The sequence below is a fragment of the Cryptomeria japonica genome, chromosome 8 (genome assembly GCF_030272615.1).
Source record: "Cryptomeria japonica chromosome 8, Sugi_1.0, whole genome shotgun sequence".
NCBI lineage: Eukaryota > Viridiplantae > Streptophyta > Pinopsida > Cupressales > Cupressaceae > Cryptomeria > Cryptomeria japonica.
The window spans coordinates 82,489,635-82,510,039 of record NC_081412.1 but is presented as its reverse complement, the minus strand read 5'-3'; the positions used below and the strand labels follow the sequence as shown (position 1 = coordinate 82,510,039).

General features: G+C 36.4%; 1 protein-coding gene across 1 annotated transcript in view; it reads left to right on the top strand.

Moving 5' to 3' along the window:
* LOC131038421 (metal tolerance protein C2) overlaps positions 1 to 20,405 on the top strand; it is a 92,249-nt gene that overhangs the window by 26,431 nt on the left and 45,413 nt on the right. Inside the window, exon 4 of the mRNA XM_057970853.2 lies at positions 1,117 to 1,193. Within this exon, the coding sequence (XP_057826836.2) occupies positions 1,117 to 1,193 (77 nt within the window). The remainder of the gene's footprint in view (positions 1 to 1,116; positions 1,194 to 20,405) is intronic.

The window sequence follows — 20,405 nt, the reverse complement described above, 5'->3', positions numbered from 1 at the left end:
TCTCGGAATCTATTACATATATTTTTTTCGTTGCTTGTTTGAGAGAATTGAGGCAAGGCAAGGTCTATGCTAACAGTGGCTGACATATCATTTCTTATTGTTAGGCAAAGCCTATCTTCATGATGAACATTGAAATTCATAGCACCATATCAATAAGCCTTTATCTGCTTCAATGTGTGCTGAATGGGCAATGTTGTGTTTCCATACAAAGTTTTCTCACATTGACAAAGGTTTAGATTGTACTAGATTTTTCAGGATGGTAATTGATTCTATCACAAAGTTGTGTGCTCTATAAAAACCTATGGTTTAAGTTTTTTCAGTGTCATTTGGAAAGTGCAATATCTGGTAAGACACATCTGGCAGATAGTGGATAGATTTTTAAAAAAATTCTATGCTCTAGTTAGTTCAGTGGCATTTGCTGCAGATACTCTCCCTTTGTGGGTATGTTTGTGAGTACGGTCTGGTTTGTGTTAGTTCTTAATATCAGAATCACTATAAGGTCCAAGTCTTATAAAGTCGTCTACTGAAGTATTACACTATCAGGATTCACTACTGTTTACATGTGCTGAAATCTTTAGTTGTTGTAGATTATCAATTATAACACCACCTTGTTAATGTCATAGATAGTCTTGTTTCATTTGGTTTCCATTTATATGTAAAGAACGTTTGTTGTTTAAATGTTATATATAACATGGCATAAGTATTCTTGTGGTAGCCTTTCAATGGGTGAAATTGTTAATTTTAAATTAAAATATTGCAAAGTTTAAGGTTATGAAAAAGCATATCCAGTATTAAAACTTGGTATTTTGAAGGAATTACATGTAAGTGCTGGACGGATATAAATGACATCTGTTGAGTGTGACAGTAGACAACTAGAATGCACTGTAATGCATGATCTGTCTTGTCTTTGATAATGGTTTGATTGCTGTTGCAATTAGTTTTTTACAGGCACTGTAAGCCATGCCTTGAAACTGGATATCTAAGAACATTATCCGACTACTTTGAAGATTATAAGTTGAAATGGAACAGATAGGATAATGTTTAGATAGTAATATCATGGAATTTGATGACTGGAACTGACACTTAAATTCTGGCTATTGCTTTGTATGTAGGCAGCTGTTTCTTCTGTTTCTGTCATTTTCCCTTGCTGTGGAAGCTTTACATGCGTTTATGCAAGATGAATCAGAACACAAGTATGTATTTTTGCTTAAGATGAAACTGGAGAACATAGTATCATTGGACTTCCAATTACCTGCCTTGCCTGAAATCGAAACAAGCTTTCTTGTATTTGAAAACTTTAGACTCAAATACTGTTTGCAACTATTTTATCTAGTTTTTGAACACTGTACGCACCATTGATATTAATCCAATCTTGTCTAAGTTGGCTATGTTTAGAGAAGATGCATTTCAAAGTAGTATATTTCTTTAAACTACAACTCAAGAATGCAGCATTTTTGTTGGTGTATTAAAGCTAAGTCACAAGGTTCGAATTCGAATTCGAATTCAACGGCCATGAAATTCAGATGAAATTCGACAAGGGAAAAATTCGAAAAAAAAAATCGGATAAAATTCGCCTTATATAATTTTGTTTAATTTTTAAATATATGTATACTTCTAATAAATTATCAAAATAGCTTAACATACAAAGAATACCCGCGAATAAATTTTGTTGCAGATACAAAGAATACCCACGACCTAGCAGTTGCAAACTTGCAGATACAAAGAATACCCACGACCCAGCAGTTGCCGATACAAAGAATACCCTCAACCAGCTGACTTGTGTGTTTAGAGGCAGATAGCAGCACTTTATAGAGAAAATCCGCCGAAAATCTTTAAAAAAACCCTAAATGCTTTTCAGAAACCCTAGAAAAACGCTTTTTAAATTTTAACTTTAATTAAAAAAATGATGTCCTGGTCGTACAAATTTATGGCCGAATTTGAACGAATTTTTCATAGAAGTTTGAAATTCGATAAAAATTGAGCTTCATGCTTGAAAATCGCCGATTTTTGTGGCTTAGTATTAAAGCACCAGACAAATGCACAACTTATGTTTAGCACATTTATTAGTAGTTTGTAGATAGGGAGATTTAAGAACACCAAAATATCTTGCTGAACATGAAGCAAATGGTTTACACTTGAGAGTTTCTAGCTAGTAGTTTATTTTATATGACATATTGTTGGGTCCCATGGATTATAATCTCTAGCTCTTCCATGTCTCCATGACAAATACACTGCACACTTTCTGTTATCCTCAAACCATTCATCAAAAGATAGTAGGAAGGTCTATACTTTATAAGTGGTACTCAAACAACATTCAGGGATACTGGGATTGCATCAGTGAGGAGAGTATGAGTGTTTTATATTATGTACTGGTCTAATTTTTCTTGATTAACTGCTCTATGTGACACTTCAAAATGTGCATTCTATCTGTATCACTTTTATATAAAAGTTGGCTGTCCTAAACTGTTGAGTCACCAATGGACTCAAGCTCCTAGGATCACTTTGTAACACTAAAGATTACCTTCTACAAGAGAGTAACAAGAGCAAAATATTGCCTGATTGTGGTGCAAAATAGATTATGATCTATTTATCAAAGATTAAACCCCATTATGAACAATGAGATTTCTTGCTTATACAGGCAAGGTTGAGAGATAGGACTAACTAGGATGATGTCAAGTGTCTTAATTCTATGTCATATGACAACTAGATAAGATCACATGTCTACTAGAGTTTTCTACAAAGATTCCTAACTCTCTAAGTAAACTTAGTATGTGAACATGTGTGAAAAGGACCTCAGTAGAACTAGTTAGATAATGTACCTTGTTTACACTACAAAAAGGGAATTTGGATAGGAAGTACCCCATTCACACCAACAACCCTCCTTAAGTGCAACTTTGGAGAATGTAAACAAATTCAAGAATGCAAAAGATGCCAAGATTGTGATGGGTTTCAGCTGTTAGGCCATGTTAGGTACCCATTTACAAATACAGTCTCTCACTATTAGAATAATATCTTTCCCTTTGTGTTATTAATGGTCATTTAAGTTGTTTCTAACTTCGCCTCTAGTTAACGATTGTTTCTTTTAGAAACATTGTCTTTGTAACTCTATTTAAAGGAGCTTTGTCTCCTTGATTAATTGAACAACATCGATTATTTGAAATCCATATGCTTTTGCATCTGTATTATGGTATCAGAGAAGAGAATTAATTTTTTTTGAAATTTCTTTGTTATTCTAAAAATTTTCGAAAGGAATTTTTTAGAAAAAATTTCAAAAGTTTTTCGGAGTGGTTTGCTTCTAGTTTGTGGATTTTTTGCTGCAAATCACGTCGCTTGTCTTTGCCCTCGATCCGCATCTATTCTCCACGTGTTATTGCTCGATTTGGTTTATTCATGGCTGCTTTGGGTTTCTGCAATTTTCGATTAGGGTTTTGACCCTTCAATTCAATCAAAATTTTATTCTGGTTGCAGATTCTAGGGTGGGTTTTTTGAGACCTCAATAGGATTGTCGCCAAATTTTTCTGGGTGTATCATTTTTCGTGCCTCAATTTTTGAGCCCTTGGATTTGCATTTTGATTTCAGATTCTTGGTGGGTTTTTCGAGAGCTTTTTTGGGTTGGTCTCATATTTTTCTTGGTGCCTCGTTTTCCATGCCTCGAATTTGTCTTGGAATTTGTGCCTGTAATTGTCTCAGTGCATTGAACTTCGTACCTCAAGTTTTGTGCATTCAACATCTTCTCAGTACCTCGTTTTTCGTGCCTTGAAAAGCATGAAGATGGATTCTTGGCATCGATGTTTGTTTCGATTCTTAATATTTTTTACCTAAAAAAAAATTCTGATGGGTTTTAAATATTTTGTCCTCAAAAATTATCTGTGGGTTTTAAATATTTTTTGTCCCCAAAAAAAAATCATGGGAGGGTTTATATTTTTTTCCTCAAAAATTGTACTTTGGTGCAGTCTGTTTTTAGTCGCACTTGGAGTTGTTGTGCGAATATCTGCACCAGTCTATTTTTGGGCATCTTGCTTATTTGCAATAGTTTGGAGGGTTTGCCAATTTTTTCCTCAAAATCATGACAACTGTTCTTGGTGTGTCTCTAGTTACAGGGAGGAATAGTTCTCCAACATCAGGTTGGACGATTGGTGTTGTTTTGGGTATCTCAAGTGGCAGAGTCAGTGGCAGGCTTGTGTCTTTTGTTGTAGCATGTTGTGAGAAGAAGGGGGCAACCTTCTCTGTTATTTCTCTTGGTAGTTAGAACAATGACCATTAAGGGAGGGTATTAGAATAATATCTTTCTCTTTGTGTTATTAATGGTCATTTAAGTTGTTTCTAACTTCGCCTCTAGTTAACGATTGTTTCTTTTAGAAACATTGTCTTTGTAACTCTATTTAAAGGAGCTTTGTCTCCTTAATTAATTGAACAACATCGATTCTTTGAAATCCATATGCGTTTGCATCTATATAACTCACAAACATAGAAAAGGAGAAAATCTAGTGGGATTTGGGACAAAACTCCTCTTCAAAATGGAGAAAAGATGTAGACAGACATATGCAAGTGATGAATAGAGAACTCAAGAAGACCCCCCAATGATGAGATTTGTCACAAGTATACAATCAATAGCCCCCCGTTAGAGAGGAAGAGAGAGGCTATATAGCCCCCCCCCCACAATATGTTATCTCCTACAAAAATGGTGAGTGTTTGAAGACAAAATATATTCCAATATCTACAAACAACATTCCTTATTTGGGAAGATAGAAAACCAAGTATGGAAGCAAGAAGTCTTCCCATTTCGGATAGGAATTTGAGAGAAGAAGTATGAAGATGTATGATGTCTCGAAAATCCGTTCACATGTTGCCATGTCCATGGAAGATGATGCCACGATCAAATCAGGTACATGGCCAATCGATAGAGAAGTTGTCAAACCAAGATCGTAGTGACTGATGATGAACAAGATCCAAAGAATGAGATGATGGGACAACTATGATGGGGTTGCCATCGAAGAAGAGAGATAACCCCTCAAATGTGGTCCAAATTTGAAATGTGAGACTTCACAAATACGTCTAAAATACTTGTCAAGTAATTATCACCAAAAGATGAATTTGAAAGACTATGATTTACTTGTTGCAAAGAATCACTGGAAGCTCTCAAAGAAGCAACTTTGAACTCTGATGAAGCAACAAAAGATGTATTTATGATCTCAATAGGAGTAAAAACAACATGAAAGGTCTCTTTATCCTCAAGACACTCAAGTGTTGCATCATGTTCAAGCTACTCTAATTTATCATCATCATCATCATCGAAGGGTATATTATCTACATCATCAAGTGGAATGAGGCAATTTGATGTATCATATGGGAATGGAGAGATATGTGGATCTCCAGAGATCTCCCAAATTCTGGTCCAAAGTGTGTGTGGACACCTAATTCCCTAGATTTTTTAGTAAGTGTCCCCAAAAGTGTCAACACCAATGGTTGGATCAATCAATCCTATATGATCTTTTTTATAACTCCAAATTGATTTCTTCCAAGGTGTATCTGGCTGAGGGATGAGTCCATAAAGATGTAACAAAAGATTGAGCCACTACCAATGTGTTAGGATGTCGTTTTGCCAAGACTTATTATTGTCCTTAGAATGATTATTGAAAGGATGTGTTGCATAACCCATGATATTACAATGATAAACTCTTGAAATAATAAAATTAGAAGTTAGGAACCTCATATATGTTAAGTAGATGAAATAAATTCATTTGATCAAAATAGAGCATTTCAAGTTTTGAGATGTCCAAGTGATTATCTAGAATGCAAATATGCAACAATTTGAATAAAATCTACTTGGGGCTAAATCTGGAAAAAGTGTGTGGATGGCTTTGTAGTGCCCCTCAATCCCTTTACAATGCCACACAAATCTTAAAAAATGAAGATCTAGGCAAAAAGTTATGAGTTCGAAGTCTAAAAATGAAGATTTGACTTCAATCAACAATTTTGGGCATTTGTAGAAAAACCTAGCAAAATGGCTTGCATCGCTACAAAGTTCTTAGAACCAATTTTAAACGATTTTTTGTTTTTGCAAAATAAAAAAAAATCTACTTTTGAGTACAAAATTGGGCTTGGTGGCCCCTTGGAGAAAATTGGCAGCAATGGTGGGTTTCGACTATGTAGGGATTGAGGTGGTGAATCATGATTGTGAGTTTGAGCTGGGTTGCTTAGGCAGTGCTTCAATGGAGATTTGGTGATGCTTGGGTATTCGCCACTTCCTTTGGTGGCATCACCCTAGTGGGGGCAGCTGCTAGGCTTAATCAGTTAATCCCCTAAAGTTGGATCTCATACCTATGAAGATGCTTGTTGACGCATGATTGAGTAGACCCGATGCAAGGATGATGTAGAGTGCACATGGATTGTGTAGATTGACATAGTTGAAGTATGCATATAACAAAATAATAAAATATGTTGCTGAATATTGTCCAAACATCCAAATCTGACAGGGTATGGCCTATACAGATCCGCATTGAATGAAATCTGTACAATTGTACGAGTGCACATGGATTGTGTAGATTGACATAGTTGAAGTATGCATATAACAAAATAATAAAATATGTTGCTGAATATTCTCCAAACATCCAAATCTGACAGGGTATGGCCTATACAGATCCGCATTGAATGAAATCTGTACAATTGTACAAATAGATTTTGCTAAGATTTTATCAAACTCTCTTAAAATTGCTGAAATCTTCCTTTCATCAAGTATAGAGTGTCATATGTGAAAATAGGGTTTTTTTTTTGCTTTTTGGATTCAATGTCCCTAAAGTGCATCTATCAAAAGCTACTACTTGATTATCTCCTAGATTTGAAAAGGGGCTTGCAGATCTAAAGCTCTGATACCATGTTAGAGTCACCAATGGACTCAAGTTTCCAAGATTACCTACAACACCAAAGACTACCTTCTACTTTGCTACAAGAGCAAAATATTGTTTGATTGTGGTGCAAAATGGATTATGATCTATTGATCAAAGATTAAACCCCATTATGTACAATGAGATGTCTTGATTATATAGGCGAGTTTGAGAGGTAGGACAAACTAAGTTGCCAAGTGCCTTAATCTTATGTCATGTGAAAACTAGAGATACAATCATCATTTAAATATTTTATTCGTTTATTTGACAACTTAATAAAAATCAATTTAATTCAGTATCACTTAAAAATTGGGGATGTTATAGTCCTCTTGGCCCAAATTTTGGTTGTCCTCGTGCAATTCTCTGCTGTACCATTAGAATCCTGAACTAGCCATAAGAAAAACACTGTATCATTCTGCTGCTCCACTCTGATGCAACCCGCAATACTATACCCTGCAACTTTGCTATTTTGAAGCCTTCCTACTATCAATCTGATTAATGGATCCCAAATCATCACTCTATCACATCCATAAAAAATGAGGAGATGAAAGTAACTCAAGAAGATGTCAACAATACACAATTCTCCAACTCGACATGATCTTCCATGGATGTGCAAAACACCCATCATAGGCACACAAAAAACCATATCAGCGCACCCTAGGCTGCTGTGTTGCAAACTCAGAACAGCACCCATAAATCTGAAAGTCAGACTTGTGATGATGTAAGAAGTGCCTCTAATGATCAATGATGATAATGCCTCATCATTATGCCAACCTCCAATAATAAAGAGATGATCCATATCTCTCCAATATACCCAAACGGCTGCTGCCCTCGAAGTGTTTCCAAGAAAATCCTTGTTCAGCAATGTGTAACAGTCCTTACTCAACAATTTATGTAGTAACAACTCATATATAAAGGTTGGAACACTTTTGCCCTCATGATCATGTGCATACCATAGATCATAGCCCAGCTGAAACTCAAACATTTGCAACTCAAGATCAAGTATCTTCGTGACAACTTCTCCATACCTTGGTTCATAGACCAGCCGTGTCTCTGCTTTCAAAGGCAAGTATCTCCATGACATGTCATGTCGCAAGCCCGGGAATTAGGGCAGTCTTATACTTCATCGAAGAACTACCAATGCCCACACTCATGTACACTCCTTCATAGGCTGGTCCCAAAACAGTAACCTCTACCATGTGAGCCTCTAAAAGAGATAGCTCCTCAAAGTCACCACGAATGACCAAAAGCCAACCACATTACTTATGCCTCCCTTTACATGTGTAGGTCTAATACTAGTGGCTGATCCACCAAGTGTACGCTCAACTATCCCATCTTCCTCTATAATTTGAGCCTTCAATAGATTCTCTAAAAGAGGAAACTTATGATCCTTATGATGCAAAGTAGATATACCAACAAAATTTACTGAATCATACCTCTTCTTTGGTTCACACCAATCTGAATGTTCTTCTTGCTTGCTCAACTCAAGAGTTTCATGCCCTGCTTGCACAACTTTTCCTCTCTAGCTCTTTGTAACCATCCAGCATACATACTTTGTGTCTTCTTTACATCTTCCATGCTGAAATATAAAGATTCAGAATTCTTGTGGCTTGGATCCATAGCAAATGCCTCATGTTTGCCTCTCAAAACTTGAATTCCAATGTTGGGAGACTCCATAACATTATCATCTTCATGTTTAAGGGCTTTCAACTCATGATTCTGCACAGGTAAGGGATATCTGTTCCAATTTAGGAAATAAATCCTTCCCTCTTGCCTTTATGTGTACCTTCATGGATCTTGGTTACTTCTCTTTTTATAAGTGGATGATTATCCATAAGTGTTGGTTCAAGAGATGTCTCGAACTGTAAAACCAATGTATCACCTGTCATAACTTCTGTCCCAGGGTTGCAAGTTATACCCCTGTCCTCTTATTTAAAAACTTCATATCAGAGAAACAAATTCTTCGTCTATGCATCTACTTTTCATATAGAGTTGTTGCTCTCTGAATGTGGCTGCTATAGGTGACTGAATTCCCGATTTGGATGATGAAGAATCTTTCAATCTCAACTCCAAGCAAAGCTTATCAACTTCATTTTTTTTCCTTCTTAATGTATCTAAACGTATCTCATTAAGCTGGAGGCGATGATCTCTATCCAGAAGTAGGTGTATGTAATTTAATTTCATCACAATCAAAGCTTCTTTGAGTACCTGTAAGGGTGCAAGAGATAGTTCTCCTTCAAGGCCTTTGTGTCCATCTTGAGTCTTCCAACAATAATCTGCCAGCATCTTATGAGTGTCATCAATGTGACCCAAGGGCAGCAATAATGATGTCTTTGTTTACTCTCAATTGACCTTCCAAGTGATGTGTCTCTTGAAGTCCAATGTCTCCGAACAAATGTTATGACTTGTCTCCATAATCATGCCATTCAAAAACAACTCCCTTCATAACCAATCTTCCACAAAACTTACATTTTGAAGCTAGGCCAACATCATGTTCAATCAAAGGATTATCACCCCAATTGTGAGAAGAATCATTTACCTCATGCTCTTGTTCAACTACTAATGTAAAATCAGACTCTGAGCAATCTGAATTTTCATCTTTAACTTCATACTTAGCAATCCATTCTTGAGTGTCCACAATGCAAGGCTAATGTGATGGCCAAAGTCTGCTGTTCATTTTCAGAGAATTAGAATCATGTACATGCCTCTTCAAAGAGTCTTTGCTGTCATTTATTGCATCTTCAACCAAAGTAGGTTTCTTCCCCATAAGTGCTGGTCTATGAGGCGTGTCCAGCTAAAAGTCACATATTCTCCTAGCTGCCTTAGTTGTCATTAAACTGATAAATACCTGCATCTCCTTAGCTGTTATGTTAACCTCCTCCAACAAACTCCATGGTGAAGTGTCCATGACAAATCAAACATTATCAAATTTTAGGATCTTCTTATTAGGCAATCTCTTAGACTCCATAATCAGCTTTCTAAGACAACATACCTCATATGATCTTGACACGTAGTTCTCCAATGTAATCATGGGTATGAAGCAAGGAAAATCCAGCTCACTACATGACAATTTTTGTATTGCTTTCATATATATGAACATCATCACTATTCAAATTACAATTTGATTCTTTAACAATAAGATTTAGAGTTGGTTCACACAATGGAACATTGGTAGGATTCATACCTCTACATAGTTGATCAGTCAATGCTAGTTTGGCCAATTCCAGGAAAGCATTTTCTTCAACTTTGTAGTTGCCATGAAGGCTTATGTATTCTCCACTTGTAGGTGCAATAATTGATTCTTGCTTGATCATTATATGGCTGAGTGTTGTTTTTCCCATGATCATTTGTAAGCTGTAGATCATAAGCAATTGACTTTCTTTCTTTTCTGTCCTTCAATTGTAACTTCTAAGTTTTCTTCTGGCTTCAGCTTTTACTTTTCTCATCCATTTCACTTTCTACACAAGCATCAGCTCCCTCTTGACTAGGTACAAATTGGTCTTCTTTTTACTCTGATTGAGTTCTTGATTCAAGGTCCAGTTCCTCTTTCCTTTTTTGTACGTAGTACCTATCAAAAGATTCAGTAGCCTTGAACTCCTCAGGTTCACTTAAGTTTTCATAAAAATTTCTGATAACCTCCTCATTCACGGGTATAGTAAGCCTTGCTAGATGTCGATATTCTTGAAATGTTAGTAGATCCTTCGTCCTTTGATATCTGTTATACCATTCTACAATTTTGGAGACCGCAATTTCATTACCCCTTTCTTCCATATCAGTAATCATCCTTAGTATCTCTCTTTCCTCCATTTTTTAAAACAACCTCAGCATCCCATAGGCTGGCAGGATTTTGACTCTGATACCACTAAAAGATTCCCAACACTACTATTGCAGATCCTTAGTAAATAAATAACAATAATAACACCAGCTCCCAATTGATTTTAGGAAACTTTGATAATTCTGTACTACTTAGATGCATAGATAGTCAACATAATACTGTTCATGCTATAAACACAATTACTTAACACAAAATAGAGAACTGTCTGAAAACTTATGTTTGAACTATTGAGCAGATGAAAAAGTTCATACATTGGTATTTCCAAAATTACCCACAGTCTGAGATTGAAACTAAAAGGCAGTTACATCTGCAAACCTTGGCCACTAAAATGCACCTTCTTCCTGAAAAAGTTCATACATTGGTATTTCCAAAATTACCCACAGTCTGAGATTGAAACTAAAAGGCAGTTACATCTGCAAACCTTGGCCACTGAAATGCACCTTCTTCCTCCCAAACAATATCTCCGTGTTCTGCAATTGAATCAATCAATGCCGATATGAGTTGATACGGCATGCGTTGGAAGTTGCAGGCACAACGATCACTTAAACAGTCCGCCTAAATAAAAAACAATGCTCACAATCCTTCATGGCTTCTACACCAGCCCAGTATACCAAACCAAAGAATTGTATCACCAGTTTACCACACCACGATGCAAGAAACTTCCTATTGACTTTGTTCTTGTTGCTCTGCATGATCCAGGTGAACGGTTATGCCCAAAGCTTCCACAGGTTGCCTATCTTGGTATCAACAATTTAGAGATTATCGCCTCCTATAAACCATGATTATTATATATTTGGTTGTGAATATGAATCTTCTTGATTTGAAATGTCAGGGTGGTTCTGCACGGCAAGCAGGATCTATTGATACGGAACACCGATCATTGAAGAAGCCGCCAAATAATATTTTGATATATCGGCTTACCTGATGTCAGCCACTCTACTTAATTCTCTCTAATATTCACCCTTGTTGATTCTTTATGCAGAACCCTGGTGCTGCATCTAGTAATCCAAGGTTTGAAATGAGAAGAGAATTCAATGTTTATTTCAGAGGTTTAAATCAGTTTGCCCAAAGAGACATTTTGATGAAAGGTTTTAACTAGAAATATCTTCAAAGTGCATTGGTAGATGTTGAGACCTTAGAACACCTTGGATGCATCACTACTCGTGACCATAGTGATGATTATGGTGATTTCACTATTTTGAAGATTGAAATTGACATGCAGTATTTGCAGCTTATTGCTGTTGTAAGAAGACCTTTCTTTTTTAGATTCTACGAGAAGCGAGAACCAAGCCAAGATTTGATGTCGGTCGTAGATCATATGCAACTCCAAGCAATAGATGATAAATGATCAAAGTAGTTGAATGAAAATAGATCTGATATGAGAGTAAAATAGAGACAAAGAAGAGAATTTTGAGAAGACTCTCACAGAGCTATCACTGAACTTGTGAAGGTGAGAGTATAATACTTATTATATAGAAAAATAATGGCATATACATACAAGGGGTGCATTAACTCCAATTCCCCATAAAAAGTGGGAGCTTTTACCTTCTTGGTAAATGCCAAATCATGTGGCATAACCTCCTTACATGAAGACAGGAAAGGAGTTGAGAAAGTTGGCACATAAGGCCAAAAGAGGGTGAGAAACTCTACTACCCCATAACCCACTTCGGAAATGACAAAATAGTGGTTGTGAGAGGTGGCACAACAAGCCAAAAGAGGGTGTGTAACTCGACTACCCATGTGAGGTGGAGGGTTACACATGTAGCTGAAGTATTTCACCATGTGTCTTCATATTAACCACTCCTAATAACCTAAGCAAGCTTAAATAATGTGTAGGAAAGATAAATACTCCCTAACATAAGGAAAATAAAAACCCTACACTAACATTCTTTAGCTGGTTAATTTTGTCCTGCCAGACCATCTAACCAAATCAGAGAATCCTTTTGTTATGTAGGACCAAAACACATCAACACAAATTTCCTATCTTGAACCAAGGGTCCCATCTCGTGGTGGTTGGTCTAGTGGGAGTAATTCTACTTAACTTTATTTGTACAAAGGACTTTTAATGTCAACCACTTTATCTTAAGTGCACATGGTAAACCTCCTTTAACCGGATATTGGTATCATTCCTTTTTACATTCTTAGCAAGTCATCCGAGTCCTATAAATAAGGGGTTTGAAAAGCATTGTGGGCATCGGGTTTTCAAGCATTGAGTCTTTAAAGTCTAGAGTCTGCAAGTTTTGAGTATGCTATATCCTTGCACATAGTTGCGGACTGGAAATATCAGAAAATTACTTGCATAGGTCTATGATAACATTGTAATATTGTTTTCTGTAGTAATATTAAGAAGCCATAACCATTCGGCCTGAGCCTCCACCTCTATTTTTGTTCCATTTCTTTCTGTTCCAAATTGGAATATCAAAAAATTACTTGCATAGGTCTTTGATAACATTGTAATATTATTTTCTATAGTAATATTAAGAACCAATAACCATTTGGTCTGCAGCTGCTGCTACTGTTTCTGTTCCATTAAACTTGAGGTTCAACCTCACATTAAGGAAAAAATTCTTGAATTTCAGCCTCCTTTTTAATACAAAGGAACTGCAAGGATTCTTAGGAACATTAAACTATGTAAATAATTTCTATCTAGGTGCAGGATTCGACAGATAAACCATTACAACAACTACTTACAAAGAAAAAGCCCTAGTGGACTGATGTTCATGTTAATGCATGATAGCTTTGCTAAGATAAATGATTGAATGAGAGATAAATGAAGTCTCTCATTCAATCATTTATCATATCGATAACTATGATAAAACCTTCAAGCAGTTAATTCCTCTTTGATAGCCATTCTACATTTGCATATAAATAACCTATTCAGTTCAATCAAACACTTAACATTGATAATCATACTATATCTTTTGTTTATGTTCATCGATTACTAAATCTTGCATTCCGATTTATATCTACTAACATAATTGATATAAATATTATGATTAATCAAAACACCGATTAAATATCGGGTTGTATATGCTTCAATATATCGGGTGGCATGATAACCAATAGTTATCGGTTGTTAAGCCTACACCGATAGTTATCTGTTGTTAAGGCTAACATGCCGATAACTATCGGCTGTTAGTATTGTGCAAACACTGATAATCATCGGTTGTTAAAATATTTACACGCCGATTGGTATTAACAATGAACATGCATTTGTTTGTATTAACAAAGAGGCACGGTCAAGTAATGTCTTGATCGGTCATGACCGATCAAGGCATTTCTTGATCGTACCCCATTTGTTATATACTTATATTGAGTGGCATTCGTGAGATAGGACATAGAAAATAATAAATGCTCCTCTCACCTGCCACAAACAAGAAGATAGTCAGATTCATATATTAATTCAATAATATATATAACAAGATTATTCAAAATAGAATATAACTTGCATATTGAATGTAAATTGAACATCATTTACATGGTATCAAAGCTATAGTTAAATCGAACCTGAGGCTGTTCAATTTTACGTAAAATTCAAATCAAGCATATATTCAACATCACAATCCTATCAATGGCTAGCGCTATCAGATTTGAAGACAAACTCGCAAGAGGTGACGATTTCTCCGCATGGAAATTCAGAATTCAAATGATTCTAAAAGAAAACAAAGTTGAATCATTTGTAAAGACTGAAACTAAAGAACCTGAGACTGAACCTGACAAAGCAATTTGGCAAGAAGGAAATGATAAGGCTATCAAAATCATAGTTGATGGGGTGAGGAACAACATTATGCCCATTATAAAGAAATATGAAACAACCTTCAACATGTTCAAAGCACTTGAAGACGCCTTTGAAATATCGAATGCCAGTAGAACCTTGGCTCTAAAAAGAGAGATAAATCACATAGCCATGATAAAAGGAGAATCAGTCAATGCCTACTTCATGCGAATATCTACCCTAAGGGATGAATTGGCAACCCTTGGATATGAGATCCAAAGCAAAGAATTAACCCTCATTGCTTTAGATGGGTTGCCTAGCATCTGGGAAACATTCGTCCAAGGCATCAGTGCAAGGGATAACTTCCCAAAATTCGATAGACTGAAGGCTGACTGTCTCCAAGAGGAATCAAGGCAAAATAAGAAAGGGATCAAACAAAAGAATATAGATGAAGATCTTCAAGTTCTAAATACGAACTCAAACAAAAAGGGCAAGCAGAAGCAATTCAGGAAGAGAAAAGGTCGTCACGGCAAGAACTCCTTCAAGAAGGACCTCTCTCAAATTCAGTGTTACAGATGTGACAAATTTGGGCACTATGTTGCCAAATGTCCAGAAAGAGCTAAACAAGCCACATTTGCCAAAATAGGAAAATCAAAAGGGGAAGAGGACTCCAAGAAGTATGTGCTCTATTCAGCACTCACAAATCAAGCATCAAACAAAGTGAACTCCTAGGTGATCGACAGTGGCTCATCCAAACACATCACAGGATTCAGAGAAGTACTAGACTCCATGAAAGAGGAGAATGATGAGGAGGTAACCATCGGAGATGACTCTACACACCCGGTCAAAGGAGTTGGAAACTGCACCATCAAACTAAAATCAGGTGTATCATTACAACTTAGAGGAGTGCTATATGTTCTAGGCATTAAGAGGAATCTAGTCTCTGTTGTTTATAATTAGGGCCTGGCCAATTCCAATTGCCTTGGGCAACATTGGAATCCGCCTAAGGGGGCCAGCCCCTTCTTCAATATATAGGACCAGGCCCTATATCCTTCGGCCTCTCCAAAAGTCCCCACGCTACACTCACAAAAGGAATTAAATAAACCCACGCTATACCTTGATAGGGCCGACCCTATCCTCTACACACAAAAAGGAATTAAATAAATTGATGAAATTAAAAGGGATCAAGCCGACTTGATTAGGAGTGTTTGCTCTCCTATAAATAAGACATTTATCTCTCGCAATATCATCAATGTAGTCTGCAAGTAAATGCGAAATATATCCTCCCTGTGCAGCGAACTCCCTTACAAGCAGTAGGTCACAACGAACTACATGTATGTGCAGATCTAAGTGGTGATCACAGCGAATTCCATATATGTGTAGATCCAATTAGTGATCACAGCGAACTCCATGAATGAACAGCAGATCCAATTAGTGATCACAGCGAACTAATTGGTGATTACGAATTCCATGAATCTCCATTGAAGGCTCAAGCAAAGGACTGCAACTAGTTGAAAGGTGCATACACAACAAGACAAGTTAGAAGGACCGTAAAACATGATCACTGTCAACAAACTAGCTGTGTAGTCTTCCATACCATGTTCCTTGTGACTGCAACTTCTATACTCCAGATAAGTGTGTAATTGTCAATTGAATCTAAAACCATAATCAGATCTAAGGATCTTTTCTGGCTGGGTTTTTCCTCCTAGGAGGTTTTCCCAGGGTAACTTTGTCTTGTCTCTTTTGCTTTCATTTCTTATCATGCTTAAATCTGAAAACCAATAAATCTAATTAACCTAGTTGGAAACAAATTCTGATTTTTTGAGTATCATCTAATCTAAAAGTGCTAAAATTAACAGTCTCAATATCAACACTGGAGGACAATGGATTTAGAGTGACCTTCATGGACAACAAAGTGTTGGCTTGGCCAAAGAACTCATCCATCAAGAAAGCTAAAACAATCGGTCAAAGGCAAGGCTACTTGTATGAGCTATGCACAAAGCCCAACTTAGCCCTAATTCATGAAACTACAGATGCCAATGAAATCTGGCACAGAAGACTAGGCCACCTAAATTTTAGAGCTTTATCATCAATGGGAGACCTTGTCACAGGTCTACCTAAGCTAAAGCAATATCATTCAAGGGCATGCACAGGATGTGCCCTAGGTAAAAATACTAAGGGTGCTTTTCAGAGTAGTACTAGGAAAACAAGTAAAATTTTAGAACTAGTTCTTTTTGATGTATGTGGACCTATGTCTGTAAATTCATTGGGGGGATTTCTGTATTATGTAATATTTATTGATGACTACTCTAGGAAAACCTGGATCTACTTGCTGAAATGCAAAGAATCAGAAGAGATCCTTAACAGGTTTAAAGAATTCAAATCACTAACAAAGAATTACTTAGGAAACAAAATTAAAACCCTAAGAACTGATAATGGGGGGGAATACACATCATAATTATTTAAAGAGTTCTGTAAAAAATTAGGGATGAAGAGGGAGTTAACAATACCTTACAACCCTCAACAAAATGGGATAGCAGAAAGAAAGAATAGGACAATCGTTGAATTTGCCAAAGCTATGATTCTTGAACAAAATCTGAATATCAATCTTTGGGTAGAAGCAACTAGCACTGCTGTACATATTCAAAACAGATGTCCTCACTCTCATCTTGAAAATAAGACCCCTGAGGAAGTCTTTACTAAATCAAAACCGGATATAAACCACCTTAGGATTTTTGGATGCCCTGTCTATATTCATGTACCTAAGGAGAAAAGATTAAAATTAGAGCCTTCTGGAAAAAGGGGAATCTTTGTAGGTTATAGTGAAACCTCCAAAGCCTACAGGATATATATACTTGGTCAAAAGAATATTGAACTAAGTAGGGATGTGATTTTTGAAGAAAACTTAGCCTTCAAAAGAGCCCAAAGCTCTTTAGACCCTGAAGTCTATATCCCCACTCCTAGCTTAGATAGAGATCCTACTTCTGAGCTTCAGAGGGAGAATCCTGAGGAAACTATGAGTGAAACTCAAAGTCCACTTAGAGAAAACTTCAAGAAAAGACCACTATGGGCCACCAAAACTGTAGAAGAAGCTCAGAAGTTTGTTGCTCCTCTAGGAACCTTAAGAGAAAGCAAAAAGCCTAATAAATTCACTAGCTATGTTGCTCTTATGAATGTTCTCTCTAAAGCCGAACCAAACAATGTATCAGATGCACTTCAACATCAAGTATGGAAGGATGCCATGTCTGAAGAGTATCAGTCCATTATGAAAAATGATGTTTGGGAGATTGTTCCTAGGCCAACTAAGAAATCTGTGGTTTCATCTAAATGGCTTTTCAAGATCAAACATGCTATAGACGGCAGTATTGAAAAACACAAGGCCAGATTTGTAGCTAGAGGGTTTTCACAAAGGGAAGGAATAGATTATGAAGAAACTTTTGCACCTGTTACTAGGTGTACATCAGTAAGAGCTGTATTAGCCATTGCAGCAGCAAAGGGGTGGAAGGTACACCAAATGGATTTTAAGACAACTTTTCTAAATGGTGAGATCTCAGAAGAAGTCTACCTAGAGCAACCTAAAGGTTTTGAAATTCATGATGCAGAGTCTCATGTGTGTAGACTCAAGAAAGCTCTCTATGGGCTCAAACAGGCTCCCAAGGCCTGGTATGAAAGAATCGACACCTATCTCTCAGGACTAGGCTTCTCCAAAAATGATGCAGATCCTAATCTCTACTACAAAAGAAATAAAGGTGATATGCTAACATTGATTTTATATGTTGATGACTTATTAATCATAGGAAATGATCACCTTATAGATCAATGCAAGAAAGATCTATCCAAAGAATTTGATATGAAGGACTTAGGACTTCTCATTACTTCCTAGGATTGGAAGTATGGCAGAATTTTGACAATATTATACTAAATCAAGGAAAGTACATCTTGGATATTTTGAAGAGATTCAGAATGCTAAACTGTAGACCCATGACCTCTCCTATGGAAACCAATTTACATTAACTTAAAGAAGCAGCAGCAGAGTCACATCACACTGATCCTACTCAATACAAACAGATGATTGGGTCCCTGATGTACTTGGTAAATACAAGACCAGATATTTGTTATGCAGTTAATGCTCTAAGTCAGTTTATGTGTGAACCGAAGGAGATACACCTGGTTGCAGTAAAACACATTATGAGATACCTACAAGGTACCCTAAACCTTGGTCTCAAATATGAGAAAGTTGATATAGACCTACATGGATTTACAGATTCAGATTGGGCTGGAAGTGTGACAGACAGGAAAAGCACTTTAGGGTGTTGCTTTAGTTTAGGTTGAGCTATGATATCTTGGATCAGCAGGAAACAGTCTTCTGTAGCTCAAAGCTCCACCGAGGCAGAATACATTGCAGCTTCTATGGCTGCCCGAGAGGCAGTATGGCTTAGGAAGTTGCTTGTGGGGTTGTTTGGAGGACCTATGAAACCCACTGTTATACACTGTGACAACCAGAGCTGCATAAAACTTTCAGTAAATCCAGTGTTTCATGACAGATCCAAGCATATTGAGATTCCATACCACTATGTGCGAGATATGGTAGACATGAATGCAATCCAACTAGAATATATTTGTACAGGAGATCAAACTGCAGATATTCTGACCAAACCTCTTTCCAGAGTGAAGGTTGATCACTTCAGAAAAGGTTTAGGTATGATAGAAAAGTAATTTGCTTTGTAATCTGTATTTGCATATTTATAAGATGTTTAATGTGTAAACCTCTTTGTCATGAGAGGACATTTTTTGGATTTTATCCTTTGGGTTCACATCTAAGAGGTGACGATCTCTCAAGATAATGAATACTTGTATGGAGACATTATAAGGTGACGATCTTATAATGTCCAAACCAATTATCATGTTTAATCTTTGGTGTGTCATGGATGTGCCATGATTGTGTTGTGATAAAACATTTGTATAAAGTGTTAGTGCACATATCACAACTTGGATAAGATGAGAAGTTAATCCTCCTCATATGATTATCCTTAAGTATTGCATGTGTAGGCAATACTGATATCACATGCTTAAGGGATATCCTGTCAATCACAAGATTGATGTGATGGACTTCAGTATCACGTGTTTAGGTGATACTTCATATCATATGATTAGATGGTATGATTTTCTAGAATGTCTAAAATGCTAACTATCATTTGAATTGTGATGCTTGAATATATTGTTTACATTCATCTTACCTAGCTAAGAGGGAGTGTTAATGCATGATAGCTTCGGTAAGATAAATGATTGAATGAGAGATAAATGAAGTCTCTCATTCAATCATTTATCATATCGATAACTATGATAAAACCTTAAAGCAATCAATTCCTCTTTGATAGCCACTCTACATTTGCATATAAATAACCTATTCAGTTTGATCAAACACTTAACATTGATAATCATACTATATCTTTTGTTCATTGTTCATTGATTACTAAATCTTGCATTTCGATTTATATCGACTAACATAATTGATAATAAATATTATGATTAATCAAAACACTGATTAAATATCGGGTTGTAGAGTATTTGAAGGGGATTATATATGGTGGCATATATGATCAAGACATGGCAGACATCTCAAGTTTATATATGCCATTGTTGGCTTATTGGACTAGATTAGGACGTCCACAGGGGAAATCCCCTTCTCTCTTGTCAACGGTAGTGAGTTTGTTCTACCATTTGAAGTTGATATTCCTTAAGTAAAAATATCTCTTCATGGACTAATCACATATGAAGGATACCATGATGCCATATTTGCTGTTTTGTTCCCAAGTTTCATTCAAATCTTCATCGATGATATATTTTAGTTGGTTTTGAGGCAACTGAGTATGAACATGAAATGAAGAACCATTTGAAATGTATCTTCATTTCAGATGGTTCATGATTTGATGTTTCGCAAGCTATCCTTGTTGTCTGAGTTGTTGTTGTT